The sequence below is a fragment of the Capra hircus genome, unplaced genomic scaffold, assembly GCF_001704415.2.
Source record: "Capra hircus breed San Clemente unplaced genomic scaffold, ASM170441v1, whole genome shotgun sequence".
Taxonomy (NCBI): Eukaryota; Metazoa; Chordata; class Mammalia; order Artiodactyla; family Bovidae; genus Capra; species Capra hircus.
Window position 1 is genome coordinate 1 of NW_017208160.1, and position 15,695 is coordinate 15,695.

General features: G+C 51.4%; 1 protein-coding gene across 1 annotated transcript; it reads right to left on the reverse strand.

Moving 5' to 3' along the window:
• Window positions 1–3,053: 3,053 nt before the first annotated feature.
• On the reverse strand, window positions 3,054–15,309 carry LOC108635146 (testis-specific Y-encoded protein 1-like; the record flags this gene model as incomplete). The annotated part of the gene is given in 12 exon segments (XM_018045416.1): window positions 3,054–3,289; window positions 5,634–5,730; window positions 5,856–5,941; window positions 5,944–6,000; window positions 6,096–6,209; window positions 6,367–6,439; window positions 7,236–7,655; window positions 13,598–13,663; window positions 13,914–13,921; window positions 14,012–14,126; window positions 14,309–14,386; window positions 15,280–15,309. Coding segments are annotated over 12 exon segments (1,380 nt in total), but the record flags the coding sequence as incomplete, so codon positions are not given.
• Window positions 15,310–15,695: the final 386 nt, after the last annotated feature.

Consider the following 15,695-nt stretch of genomic DNA (forward strand, 5'->3'; position numbering starts at 1 on the left):
CCACCCCCTTAACACGCCCACAGCCATTCTGCAAAGGGAGAGCCCCTGCTCTTCCTATCTGTGTAGCGTTCTATGTGCACCATCTACCTGTGCCCCCATGTGCTATCTCCATGTAGCAGGAAAAAGCCCGAAACGCCTGAGCCTCCAAAAGCCCCCAGAGACTGTGACAGGCGTGGGTCTGATCCAAGGTTGTGAAGAAGATGCACATGGATAAAGGGTCTCTTCCGATACAAAGGAATGGAACCGGAGGCCCATAAAAGTCAGGTGGCATCCCTACACGTCTTCCTTTCTGTTTAACACTACCCATGCACACGGAGTCCCCAAACAGATGATGCCCTGGGAAAGCTGCAGTTTCTGGGCCCAGAGCTAATGCCTCCGTTGGACAGAAAGCAGTGTTACTATCTCAAATGGACCAAGAGGGCTTGAACCACCCATGCCTCAGTGATTTGCTAAATGCCAAGATTCTCTTTCAGGTGCTCTCATCAGGCCCCGGTAGGACTCCCTACAGTCACGCATCCCTGCTTCCCTACACAGCACCCGTGAGAAGGAAGCCAGTGGCTTGTTGGGCCGAGGGACACCCAAGACGGTCACCTGGAAGGCAGCATCCCTCTGAGTGTCACCTGGGTGTAGATCCCCTACAACACAATCAGAGATTCTGCTCCAGCAAAGACTACCAGAATCCTCCTTCAGGTGGCAGACGTGCACCTTTGCCCCTCAGGCCCCCAAAGCCAGTGGCAAGACCCCAAAGAAAAGAAGGAATTCATGTCAGAACTTTCAGCACGGACCATGGGGTATCTTTGGCAGGACCGCTACTGCCTAGAGTCTGGACCCTGAAAACCAGCAGGGCCCTGAACTGCCCCAGGGGCTTGTCTGTCTCCCACTCTCCTGAGGTCCCTTGGGACATGCAGTTTACCCATCGCCCTTGTCTTTTCTCTGTTCCCTCCCTCACAAGCATTACCCAAATAGGGTCACACAGGTAAACCACTTGCGCTTTCCTCGTCTTTGGGCACTGTCAAGGAGGCAGGCTGGAAGTGCCTGGAGGCATGCCGCACTTAAGGCATGTCTCTCCTAGGATGCCTGTGGTTTTGCAGATACAGCATACTTCAGCACATCTCATGTTTTGTGTCATATCTTGCCTATGTGTGCCACCCTCAGGGAGGGCATGTGCTGGCTGCTGGGCTGATCTGGGGCAGCACTGGCCCAGGACCTTCCCAGTTCTCCTTTTCACGTGTGTGTGAAACAAGTCTCCAGTGCAGCAGGCAGTCTGTGACTCCTTCTCCTTCAGCTCTCTGCCCATCTCAGCAGGACCTTAGCCTCACCATCCCGGGTCTTTTCATAGCCACGTCCATCGTTTCCACAGGCCAGCCCATGGCCCCACACACTGAGGGCTTCACAGGCAGTAATTTCAAAGCCCCACCCAATGTGATTTGCTCTGTGTGAATCCTTAGACCATGAAACCCTCTTCCTGATCCAAACACACACAACAACACAGTAGAACTGATGAGCGTGTTTTGTACCTGGTCTAATTGCAGATATCTGGAGCTACAGTCTGGAGGTATCACTGGCCATGCTTTCCTCCTTCCCATCCTGGGCAGGGTCAATGCAGAGATACGGCGACAAACCACCTTCAGCCTGATCGCCTCATGACTCCTCTTCTGGTTGCTCAGCACCTCCTCTCCTGCCGCCTTCATCTCTGCTTCTGCCCTGGGCTGGACACACACACACACAAACACACACACACAGCCCGCATAAATAAGCACGTGTGTATACACACACATGCTCAGCATGGGGACACAAATGCAAACAACGAACATAGGTGTTTCAGGAGGAGAAGAGGACTGACGCCAGCAATGTCGGAGATGGTGACAGTAGGCAACATGCCCTGCCCTTGGGGGTCCTTGTTCATCTTCTCCACGAACTCTTCCATATTTTACCAAGGCAGCCTGAAGCCACTACCAGCGCAGCATGTTTGCTGGTTGTGATACACTGAGTGGTGAATGTGGGAATTCACACAAGATCCCAAAGTCAGCACATAGGTGCACTAGGAACCCGGAGAGGACACCGTTTCAATGACAGGCCTTCCCAGGGTAAGGGGCGGGAGTGAAGTGCCAGGCAATCTCAAACTCAGGGAGCAGCAGGAGGCCAGGGGATGGAAGGACTCACAAAGGATGATTCTGACAAAGATCCTTACTACACACTGCCTCTAGTAGTATCACCTGGATTCTGGTGCTGCCACCACAGCTGATTTGATGGAGACTTGCTTCACTCATGGACACACCAAGTCCCCAAATAGACAGTCTCAGGAGGTCCCCTGGTACATGCACGACCCAAATTCAGGCTCCAAGCCAGCTTGCATGAGTCTGAGCATCCCCATTTGGGAAAGGACAGTGTCCCTGTAGTATCACACGAGTGTCCCTTCAGGGCCCACCTTCAGACCCCATCTCCACATGTTTCTGTCAGTTACTCTCATGGAAGAACCTTCCTTCCCAGGGTACTACTTCAGAGGGATCGTCCCACACATCTTGGCTGACAGTCTGCTGGCAATACAAGCAAGGTGAGCCAGCAGCCAAGAATCCCAAAAGGAATTGCTAACTGTGTTCAGGCCCAAAGCAACCACACCTCAGCAATCCTGTTCAGTTCTGAGCAGTTGTGACCAGACCACCAGCCGAGAAAGTTAAGGCTCCTGGTGTCCATGCTGCGGCAGGATGCTCCCCGTCAAAGTCCCAGAACCAGTGGACAGGAGTGGAACAACGTGCCCTATACCCTACAGAGAGACAGGGGAAATGGGTGTGGATCCCACAGGTGGACAATCCACAACCTTGCACACCCACACATCACCCCAGGAACCACGTTTTACAAGTGATGTCAAGGTAATTCTACCTAGTGGTCACTGTGTTCAAGAAGTTGGGGAGTCCTGAAAGGAAAATATCAACTTGCAGTGGGACGATGGATGGCTCCGCAACAGCACCTGTCAGGCTCGGGAGGAGGGAAAAGGTTCCTGCACCTCCTCCTCTTCCTGAGCAGCAGAATTCAAAGAGCAGAAGAAAGGATACAGCAATGGCCCAGAAGCAAGGGATGCCCCAGGTGATGGCGCTCCTCCAAGCCAAGTCAGGCTTCCTCCTCTGATGGTTCTTGCACATGAACTGGAAGTAGGCCCTGCAGTTTTTCTTATGCTCAGAGCTCAGTTCCACCAGCAGGGCAGCCAGTGCCTGCAGCGCGTCTTGCCCTGGAAGCTCAATAGCGCTCCCGGGCCTTTCCTGGCCCTGCTCCTCCACCGTCTTCTCAGCTCCTGGAGGAAGCCCTATTGCTGCTCCTCATCTGCCACAACCTCCACCTCCTCCATGACGTCTTCCACAAGCAGCTAGAACAACCACCCAATCCCCATCACGTCTCTGTCCTCCAGGGGCTCACCGTCGTCCACTGCCTCCACCCTGCATAGCGTGGCTCCTTTGCCTGGCATGACAACTTGTGGCTGCAAGGTCCCACCTCAAAAAGCCTGAGGATGGCAGGCCACCAACCCCAGCGCTTGAAACTGGGGCTCCCAACTAGGAAGGTTTGCAGTCCCAGGATGCTCCTGCATTCCTCTTACTGCCTTTCACACTCCTCTTGGCCCTGGTCGTGACCCCAGGCTGGGGCAGATGCAAAGGGATGGGACATAATAGCACAACAAGTGGTGCGCAAATGCGGCTCAGAGCTGTGGGACCCACTAGCTCTTTGGGGGTGGGGAATGAGGGGGATGGTAGGGAAGCGGGGGCTGGTGTGTGTCCAGTCCCCTGAGGCTGAAGAAAGGGGAGGCAGACAGCGTGGGACATGGTGAAGGGGCCCTGGGGAAATCAGCCAAATAGGTGGATCCCTAGGCTGTGAGCCACGCACAGGCTGCTGGCTCAAAGCTAGTCCAATGGCCGACAGCGTGGTGGGCGGCACCCTTATGGACACGCCCCTCAAACGTAAGGTATCTTCCAGGGTTCCTGGGCTACAGCGCACCCATATAGCATACACTGCTCCATGGAGGTAATGGGTTTTGCATCTGCTGATCCCCCAGGCGCTGTCATTGTCCAGGCTCTGGAATTCCAAGGACGGGTTCCTGCTTCGCAGTCTGAACAGCACACTCCTGTGTCCATCAGGACCCGCAATAACTGAGAACTCTCCCTGAGTATCCAAAGGATAAACAGGTGCTCCACGTGGCTGGACACTTTTCTCCATGGGACACAGAACCTGTTGTTGTCCAGATGCTAGGGGAGAAGGGAAGAACCGCAGTTTGCCACAGTTGATCTCCACTGTTCAGGGACACCAGAGCCTTAGGGTACAGAGCTGGCTCTGTGTCTCTTCATCTCTGCTTCTGGCATATCACTGTTTTGGGCAGTCCTTCTGTGTGTGTACCAAGGGCTGGTGTCTGTTTGTCTCCATCTCTCCAAGTGGTGCTCGTGCAGTCTGCCACTCTCTGGACACCAGTGCTCATATGAGAAGTTTACATGAGAAGGCAAGCCCTTGTATCCGGGTGTGCAAGGGGCTGTGGGGTCACCCACCATGGCTTCTGTGTCTGGGATTGCAGCCTGTTCTGTGTCTCAGACCTTCTGCACTCTCACTGGTCGCCCCCAGGCACTTTCTTCCAGCCTCACCTTTCTGCCAGGCATCCTTGATGTACCACTGTGATTCCACTCAGAACTTGCTCACTCAGTGAGATAGCGGGAATCAGTAAGTACCCTGGCTTCAGTGCTTCTGCTAGCTAGAGTCTACGTACCTTTTCCTATGGCTTTCATGTCTTTGCTATTCAACTTCCATCACCTGGTTAGGTCAGTTCTGACAGCTCATACTCATAAACGTACTGGCAGGCACATCTGCACGCACATGTGTGAACACACTAATGTCCCTGAGAGGAAACTTGCACATATGCAGAAGTACAAGCCTTCTTCTCTAGGTACATGACTTTTTGTAAGCACCCAACTTTCTTTGTCCTGGCTATTTTCTTTCACTTGCTCATCAATCATGTCAGGTTGCACTTCTAACTCTGTGACAGCACCAAGAGTGTTTGAACCACCCATGCTTCACTGACTTACTAAATGCCAAGACTCCCTTTCAGTTGCTCTCATTGGGGCCAGGTAGGTCTTCATACAATCAGCTATACCTGCTTGCCCACACAGCTGAAGTGCCAGTGAAGCCTGTCCTTGGTTGGGCCCAAAGACATCTAGAACAGTCACTGGGAAGGCAGGGTCCATCTGAGTGTCACCTGGGGCAGATCCGCTAGACAAAATCAGAGAATCTGCTCCAGCAAGACTGCCAGAATCCTCCCTCAGGTGCAGCCATGCTCCTTTGCCCATCTAGACCCACAGCCAGGGACATGACCCCAGAGGAAAGAAGGAATTCACGTCAGGATTTTCAGCATGAGCCATGGGTTGGTTATCTTTTCCTCTAGTAGTATCACCTAGGACTCTCACTCTGCAACCACAACTGATTTGAGGGGACTTGCTTCACTCATGGACACACTGAATCCCCAAGCCCCCAGTCTCAGCAGGCCACTTGCTACATGCATGGCCCGAATGCAGACTCCGCAGCCAGCTTCCGTGAGACTGAGCATCCCCATTTGGGAAAGGACAGTGTCCCGGCTAGTACAGGGCTGTCCCTTCATGGCCCACCTCCAGACCCCTTCACCACATGTGTTTCTGTCATGGAAGAATCTTCTCTCCTGGGGTAAGCCTTCAGGGGATCATCCCACTCATCTTTGCTGATAATCTGCTGGCAACACTTTGCTGCTGAGCAAGCTCAGCCCTGGGCTGACCAGGATCCGAACCCTCACACGAGCAGCCAAGAGCTCCAACAACGATCATCAACTGTATGAAGGACCAAAACAATACCACCTCAGCAATCCTGTTTGATTCTGGGCAGTTGCGGCCTGACAACCAGTTGAGAAAGTTAAGGCTCCTGGTGTCCAGCCTGCAGTTGATGCTCCCTGTTCAATGTCCCAGAACCAATGGGCTGGAGTGAAATGATGTCCCCCATTCCCTACAGGAAGAGAGGGGAGATGGGTGTGGATCCCATAGGTGGATCATCCACACCCCTGCACACCCACAATCATCATTCCAGGATTCACGTTTTACCAGTGATGTCAAGGTAATACTCCTTAAAGATCACTCTTTTCAACAAATAGGGGTGGTCCCGAAAGGGAAAGTTCAGCTTGCTGCATGACCGTGGATGACTCACACCTGTACCTGCTAGGATAGGGAGGAGGGAAAAGGTGCAAGCTTCTAGGGTCCTCAAGGTTGCCTCCCAGGCTGGCATTAACAGCTTCCATGAAGCCTCTCCAAACTCTCACAGTATAGGAACATGAATAACATGATCCTCCCACACCACATTAAGTCCCATACCCACCTGTCCTCATGTAGCTGAGAAAGTCTTTATCTTGGTCGCTGATCATGACAGAAGCTTGAGGGTGGTTCATAATCTTCCTGAGGTCAAGGAGCCATTTATGCCACATGCTGGGCCATGAAGAGCCAGGAGCATCAGCCCTACTCTGGGGTGGAAGAACAACATGGGAACAGGCATCTTCAAGGATGCTGGGCACTTCTGCTTACCCAGCCACTACTGATGAGCTCAGGCCCTGCCATACCATCAGAAAAGCTCATGGCTCTGTGTTCCTGGTGGTGTTCTGCATCTGAGGTGGTCTCCATTCCCCAAGCAGGGGCTGTTTCTGATAGCTATTATTTCCCAGACCTGTGTATGCTGGGTAGTGGCATGTCACCGCTTACATGGTAGGACTTACAGTCATTGTGACAAACCCTGTCTGAAAGCAAAGGAGTTGGTGTTGGCTAGTGTATGTCTACATATGTTGTGTGGGTTTTGTATGTGTATGTGTGTGAGTGTGTGTGCGTGCGTGTGTGTGTGTGCGACTCCCATGATCTCAGTTATCTTTCGGAATCATTCATCTTTAGCAACAATATCTGTCAGCTAAGGCTGCCCTGGTGTACTGTCTCTGGGCATTTCTGACTTAGAGGCTGTTCCTCCTCAGATCAGGCCTGAAGTAGACACACAAAGTCATGGCTGCGACACGTACAGGTGTGGCCCTGCCCAGACCCTACTCAGCTGTGCCTTTGGAGCCTGCCAACTGCCCAGTACCACACTTCCTTCAGGGTCCACCAGCACCCATCTTGCGCCCTTGCCTCCACCCCTGCTCCTGCTCCTGCCTCTGCACCTCCCCCTCCTCCTGAGCAGTGGACCACAGGGAGTAGCAGAAAGGATACCACGTTGGCCCAGAAGCCAGGGATGCCCTGGATGATGGCACTCTTCTGAGCCAAGTCACGCTTCCTCCTCTCATGGCTCTTGCACGTGAACCAAACGTAGGCCCTGCAGGTTTTCTCAGGCTCAGAGCTCAGATCCCCTTGCAGGGTCGCCAGTGCCTGCAGCACATCTAGGGCCGGAAGCTCACTCGGGCCTCCAGGCCTTTCCTGGCACTGCTCCTCCACCGTCTTCTGCAACTCCAAGGAGGAACCCTGTTGCTGCTCCTCATCTGGCACAACCTCCACATCGTCAATGATGTCCTCTGCAAGCAGATAGAAACCCTGTCTGATCCCTGCCACGACTCCGTCCACCTGGGCCTCCCCATCCTCTCCTGCCTCCACTCTGAAGAGGGTGTCATCTTCACCTGGTGTGACCACTGGTGGCTGCAACGTCCCAGCCATGTGCAGCATCATTAGGACAGGCCATGGGGCCCCATCCCCCTGAGAACCCAGGCTCACAACTAAGCAGGTCTGGGGTCCCAGGACTCTCCCTCATTCCTCTGACCGCCTCTCACGCTCCCTTTGGCTCTGGCCATGACCCCAGCCTGGGTCAGATGCCAAGGGACAGGACATAATAGCATCACAGCAAGTGGTGAGCAATGGCGGCCCAGGGTGCAGTAATCCTGTGGGGCCCACTAGCGTTTTTGCTGTGGGGAGTGTGGGGCATGGTTCAGAGGCTATGGCTCGTGTGTGTGAGGGGTGGGACTGAACTATAGAAACGGATGGTGGCAGTCCAGGACAGGATGAACGGGCCCTGGGCCATCAGCCATACAGGCGGGGCTCTAGGCTGTGAGCCACACACAGGCAGCTGACCCAGATCTAGATCAATGGCCGAGAGGGGGGTGGAATGTAAATGATGGACACGCCCCTAGACCGGAAGGCATCTTCCGCGGTTCCTGGGATCTGCTCCACTGCGTGGCCAGACTCTGCTCCAGAGAGCTAGCAGGTTTTGCATCTGCCGCTACCTCAGGCGCTGTCATTGGTCTGGTTCTGGAAATTCCAACCACGGATTCCTGATCCACAATCCAAACAGCACACTCCTGTGTCCCACAGGACCTTCAATAACTGGGAGCTCTCCCTGAGTATCCAAAGGATACACACGTGTGCCAAGTGGCTGGATACTTTTCTCCATGGGACAGGCAGACTGTTGCTGGCCGGATGCTAGGGGAGGAGGGAAAAACCCCACCGTTTGCCACATTGATCTCTTGTTCAGGGACACCAGGACCTTAGGGCATAAAGCTCTCTGTCTCTTTGTCTCTGCTTTGGCATAGCACTGTTTGGAGCAATCCTTCCTTGTGTGTACCAGGGCTGCTGTCTGTGTGTCTCCTTCTCTTTAAGGGGTGCTGTTGCCATTTGCCACTCTATGGACACCAGCGCTTATAGGAGAAGCTTATCCTTTGAGTGAAGGCAAGCCCTTCTCCTCCTGAGTGAGTTGCACCAACGGGAGATCAGATATTTTTAGTCCACAGGTTTGGAGAGCGCTTTCTCAATCTTGAAAGCCAACAGTGGGCAGTCACTGCTGAACCGCAGAAGGGGTCGGGTAACCCTCCCTCCCTCACTGGACAGACATGAACCTGCACAGGCCTGAGGTGGCTTGGCCACACTTTTCACAGAGGGAAAAATGGGGCATGCTCTGCTGGCATGAGGAAGCTCCCTGAACCTTGTTCAAATTCCTGCCAGTGAGTGGCTAAGGACAACTCCCTGTTAAGCTCTGTGACTCACTGGTGCGGGAGACATGTACGTCTGCCCATTTACCCTATCGAGGCCCTTTCAAGTGGTTCTGTTCTCCATTTGAGAACACGTACCAGCCTGCCCAGTTACCCAATCCTGTGGGGCTGGGAGCAGCAACAGGAGCAATCTAAGCCATCCATCCTATAGTCCTGCCCCCCTATATATGCTTTCTGCAAAGAGTACAAAGAGTGATGTTTCAGACTGGAAGACTATACAGGTAGCAATTGCCTATGCTGCCGTGCTGGTCCATTTCTGAAACCTCACATAAATGGCAAGTGTTGCTCATGCTCGTGGTACGGTCAGGCAAAGAATGCACAGTGTTTGAGATGGATGGAAAGGCCTTTGTAGCTGCATGTCCAAGGGGCTGTGGGGTCGCCCACCGTGGCTTCTGTGTCTGGAATTGCAGCCTGTTCTGTGTCTTGGATCCTCTGCACTCTCACTGGTGGCCCCCACTCAATTTCTTCCTGCCTCTCCTTTTTGCCAGGCTTCCTGGGTGCATCACTGTGATTCCACTTAGAAACTGCTCACTCAGTGAGATAACAGGCATTGGTACCCTGGCTCCAGCGCTTCTCATGGGCTGAGTATGTACCTTTCCCTATAGCTTTCATGTTTTCGCTCTCCGACTTCCATCACCTTCCATCAGTCATTTCCAACACTTCATATTCACAAGTGTACTGTCAGGCGACTTTGGCTCACATATGCACACACATGCGTGTGTCCGCACTAATATCCCTGACAGGAAACTTGCAGATATGCACAAGTACAAGCTTTCTTCTCCAGAAACATGAGTTTTGGTAACCACCCGAGTTTCTTTGTCCTGGTTATTTTCTTTCACATACTCATCGATCATGTCCGGTTGCACTTCTAACTCTGTGATTTCGCCTCAAAGGCTACAAAATTTTGGCATTTGCTCCTGACAGGGACCGATCTGCAGAGAATGGGGCAGGTTGGAAACGCTCGCCCTGGACAGCTGAGTGACAGGCACCTGCGTTCTGCATTCTCCCATCACCTTGGACAGCTTCCCAGACCAGTCAGGCTATTGTGATCCATTGTCTGTGCAACCCTTCAAGGGACCAGAAAACAAGGACGTCTGGGCTCAGCTGATGTGGAGAACTGTCTTCTTGGTGTGCACCTATCTAGGTCATACCTGGTCAAATTTGTGTCCCTTTTGCTAGCCTACCACCCTTTAGGGCCCACAACATTCTGAGTGAGGCCCCCTGTTCTTTCTATCTGTGTAGTTTCGATGTGCACCTGTCTACCTGTGCTTACAAGTGCTATCTCCCTTTAGCAGGAAACGGCCAAAGAGATGCCTGAGCCTCCATCGGCCCCCAGAGACTGTGATGGGCCTGTGTGTGATCCAATGCTGTGAGGATTCGTGTTTATGTTTGGAAAAACCGATACAATATTGTAAAGTAAAATAAATAAAAAATATAAAAATTAAAAAAAAAAAATTCTTCCTTTAGATGAAGATTGTTTGCAACCCAGTGTGTGTCCATTGTCTGGACATGGTCCTTGGAATTTTGCAGATGGGTTTGAACCCTAAACTTCAAAATGATTGCAGAAGGTAGAAAGACATTTAGACGTTGTTCTACGAAAGCAAGAAGAAAGGCACTAGTGCCAAAAAGATAACTAAGAGGGAACAATAATTGTCTTGTATCATTGGAAAAATATAATGGTCCCAGGGAGAGCATTTAGATAATATAAAAAGCATTCTTGGGAAGGAACATTCAGACCGTCAGGAACATTTTCTACATGTCAGGACTTGTGAAATAGTGGTCCAAAAAAAGAGGCAGAAACTGTCTTCACTGAAACATGGAAAGTCAACTGAAAATTGAACATGATAAAAACTCCAATTAGGCATCTCTAATCTACTTCTTAAAGATGAATTTGCCAAGATTTACACTGAAGAAAGATTTTGAACTGTAGCCCAAGAACGAACAAGCTATCGCTGCGTGGAAGACATAGATATGTCTCATTAAGTATAATGTTAAGTAATGTAAGCTAAACACAGAGACGCATACTGTATGATTCCGTTCATGTAAAGGTCCAAAAGAGACAAAACTAATCTATATGTTGAAAGTCAGATATCCTAGTTATCTCTGGAGTGCGGTGATTGGGAGAGACACAAGAGAGTTTTCAGGGTTGCCAGTGATGTTCTGTTTCTTGATTTGGAAGCTAATTACGTGGATGTGCTTAGTTTCTGAGTATCCATTGAACTGTAACTCCTGATTTTTGTATTTTTCTATATGTGCATTTCAATAAAAAGTTATAAAGCTTTAAAAATAAATAAATACATAACAATGTAGTGAGGAAGGTGCACATAGATCAAGGGCCACTTCTGATACAAGCCGTGCAACCTGAGGCCATAAAGATAAGCTGGTATTTCCACACGTAGTCCCTTCTGTTTATGACTACCCTGACCCATGGAATCCCCAAACAGATGATGACCTGGGAAACCTGCCCTTTGTCCCTTCTGTTTATGACTACCCTGACCCACGGAATCCGCACACAGATGATGACCTGGGAAACCTGCCCTTACTGGGCCCACAGCTCAAGCCTCCCTTGGGCAGATAGCAGTTTTCTATCTCAAAAACAACAAGGGGGCTTGCTTCCACCCACCCTCACTGATTTGTTAAATGCAAATAGTCTCTTTCAGAGGGTCTCATTAGGCCCAAGTAGGACTCCTTACAGTCAGGCATCCCTGCTTACCTACAGAGCCCCTGTGCCTAGGAAGCCAGTCCTCAGTTGGGCACAGGGATATCGAAGACGGTCACCGAGGACGCAGCTTCCCTCTGAGTTTCAAATGGTGCAAATCCCCTATCAAAACATCAGACAGCCTGCTGCAGCAAGACTCTACAAAACCTTTGCCCCTCAGGCCCCAAAAGCCATGGGCAAGGCCCAGATGAAAGAAGGAATTTACATCAGGGCTTCCAGCATTAGCCATGGGGTATCTTCGGAAGGACTTTCCCTAGACCCTGAAAACCAGCAGGCCCCGAACTACCCCCAGGGGCTTCCCTGTCTCCCACTCTCCTGAGGTCCCTTGGGACATGCAATGAGCCCACCATCCTTGCTTCCTGCCTGTTCCCTCCCTCATAGGCATGCCCTGGCAGAGGAGCACACACGTACACCAACACCTGCACTTTCGTTCGCCTTTCTGCACTATCAGGGAGACTGGAAGTGCCTGGAGCCATGCCACGCTCACACCTTGTCTCTCTTAGGATGCCTGTGGTTTTGAATGGACAACCTACCTTAGCATGTCTTGCATTTCCTGTCACATCGTGCCAGTGTGTGCCACCCTCATGGGGAGAGCGTGCTGGCTGATGGGCTGATCCTGGGCAGCACTGGTCCAGGACCTTCCCGGGTCTCCTTTTTATGTGTGTGGAACAAGTCTCCAGGGCAGCAGGCAATCTGTGTCTCTTTCTCCTTCAGGTCTCTTCCTTCCAAACAAGACCTTAGCCTCCTCAACCATCCCAGGTCCTCTGTATCTGCATCCACCATTTCCACATGCTGGCTCATGTCCACACAGACTGTGGGCTCCACAGGCGGTGGTTTTAAATCCCCACACCACCTGACTTGCCCTGGGTGAATCCAGAGACCGTGTACCCGTTCTTCCTGGTCCAAACACATACTACAACACGGAAGAAATGGTGAGCGTGTTTCTGTATTTTGTCTAATTGCAGATTTCTGGAGCCAAGTTCCTGTGTTATTACTGGCCATCCTTTCCTCATTCCCATCCTGGACAGGGGCACTGCGGAGATACAGTGAGCAACCACCCTCAGACTTGTGATGCCTTGTGTCTCCTCTTCTGGTTGCTTGGCATCTCCTCTCTTGTTGCCTTCATCTCTGCTTATTCCCTGGACCAGACACACATACACACACACATACACACATAAACACAGGCAACACAAGCCTACACATGTATACAATTACAGGCTTGATACAGAGACACAAACATGTACAGGGAACACGGGTGTTTCAGGAGCTGAAGACACCATGTCCAGCACTATTGGAGACGGCGTCAGTAGGCACCATGTCCTGCCCTTGGAGCTCCCTGTCCACCTCCTCCCTGAGCACTTCTGAAGGCAGCCTGAAGCAGCTTCCAGCGCAGCATGTGTGGTTCTGGAGAGATGCCGATTGGTGGATGTGTAAATTCACAGATCCCAAGGTCAGCACACAGGTGCACTGGGACACTGGACAGGATGCCCTTCAATAATAGGCTTTCCCAGGGTAAGGGGCGGGAGAGCAAGGCACAGGCATTCTTAAACTCATTGAATAACAGGAGGCTGGGGAATGGCTTGACACATGGAAAGAAGATTCTGACAAAGATCCTTAATTCATCCTGTTTCTAGTAGTATCACCTAGGACTATTGCACTGAGGGAGACTTGCTTCACGCGGACACACCGAGTTCCAAAGCCCCCAGTCTCAGCAGGTCATGTGCTACATGCAGGACCCAAAGTCTGGCTCTGCAGCCAGCTTGCATGAGCTTGAGCATCACCATTTGGAAAAGGACAGTGTCCTGGCCACGACACCGCTGTCCCTTCAGGGCCCACCTGAGACACCCTCCCCACATGTGTCTCTGTCAGTTTCCACTCACGGCAGAACCTTCCTTCCTCAGGTAATACGTCACAGGATCGTCCCACATGTCTTGACCAATGATCTGCTGGCAACACAAGCAAGGTCAGCCCAGGGCTGACTAGGCCCAAACACTCTCGTGAGCATCCAAGAACTCCAACATCAGTCATCAACGGTATGCAGGCCCAAAGCAACCCCACCTCAGCAATCCTGTTCGATTCTGGGCAGTTGTGGCCTGACAACCTATTGAGAAATTTAAGACTCCTGATAACCAGGCTGCAGCTGGGTGCTCCTCATTCAAAGTCCAACAACCAGTGGAGTGGAGTGGAATAACATGCCCTATTTCCTGCAGAAAGACAGGGAACACAGGGGTGAATTCCGCAGGTGGATCATCCATCCCCTTACACACCTACACCTCCATGAAGCCATGTCTTACCAGTGATGTCAAGGTAATACTCCTTAATGATCACCATGTTCCAGAAGTAGGAGTTGTCCCCAAAGGAAAAGATCACCTTGCCGTTGGACCTTGGATAGCTCCGCACCTGCACCTTCTAGGACAGGAATGAGGGTAAAGGTGCAAGCTTCTAGGTGCCTCAGCTTGCCTCCCAGGCAGGCATTAACAGTTTCCACAAAACCTCTGCACATTCTCACATCACATGAACATAGAAAACATGATCCCCCCCAACTCCCCACCAAGTCCCATATCCACATGCCCTCATTCTCCCTCACTGACCTTCAAATCGATCTTGTAGTTAAGACAGTCTTTATCTTGGTCGCTGATCATGACAGAAACTTGAGCGTGGTTCATAATCTGCTTGAGGTCACGGAGCCATGCAGGCCACAATCTGGGCCAGAAGAGCCAACAACAGCCCTAGTCTTGAGTGGAAGAAGCACACTGGAATAGGAATTTCCACGGATGCTTGGTACTTCCACTTGCCCAGCCACCACTCATGACCTCAGGCCCTGCCATACCATCAGACACACTCATGACTATGGGTTCCTTGTGGTGTTCTGCATCTGAGGTGGTCTGCATCCCCCAAGCAGGGGTTGTTTCTGACCGCTACTATCCTCCTCCTGACTTGTGTGTGCTGGGTAGTGTAATGTCACTGCTTATCATGTCACCATTTGCAGTCCCTGTGGCACATTGTGTCTTCAAGCAAGGGGGTGGTGTGCATGTGTATGTGTGCAAGTATGTGTGTGTGTATGTGTCTTCAGCAAGAAAGCCCTAGGTCTCTGACCTGCTCCCTGTCTTCACAGCAGATGGCAGGCATGTGTCTGAATTTGTCTGGCATTCAGAGCAGATGAGAAGAGCAGCCCCTTCCAGTTCCTCTTTGCTGGTGGACCACCTCGTGCCTTGGCATTGCACTAGTGAGAGCAACTACAGGGGCTCTGACTGACGCGCATGGGTCTTGGACTCCCGCTCTCTCAGTTGTTTCCCGGGATCATCCATGTTTACAACAATAATTGTCTCTGGTGGCTGCTCTGGTGTACTGTCTCTCGTCATTCCTGACCTAGAGGCCTCAGGTGCTGATCCTCCCCAGATGCTGGCCTGAGGGAGACACCCAAAGTCATGGCTGTGACAATCACAGCTGTGGCCCTAAGGGACTCTTCTCAGCTGTGCCTTTGAAGCCTGCATCTGCCTCGGACCACACTTCATTCAGGGGTCTCCCACGCCTCCCCTGTTCCCTTGCCCTGTAGCCTCACCTGTTTTAGCAGGGTCTTCAGCACAATCATCTTGAAGGTGCCTTTCCCATTCTTTAATTTGGCTATAAAGCTCACAACTTTTAACAGCACACTAACACAATTTTTCTAATGTGCACTGTGAAGAGTTTGATAAGCTCTTGTTGAGTTTCTTGGTTTCAGTTAGAAAGCCCTGCATTACTCTTAGGGCTCTAGAAGCTTCGGAAACAAAGGAAAGACTACAAATATTCCAGACTAATTGGATGATGATATAGATTTCTAAATACTTAACAGATTCTGCTTCCCCACCACCTAAAAATTTACCCCTAACTCCTGAAGATCTTCACGATTTTACTGCGGGAATCTGGTGGAACTGAGATTTCTCAGCGCTTTGTAATTCATCAGTAAGCTCTTCTGAGGTGAAAAACACATTGGAGTTA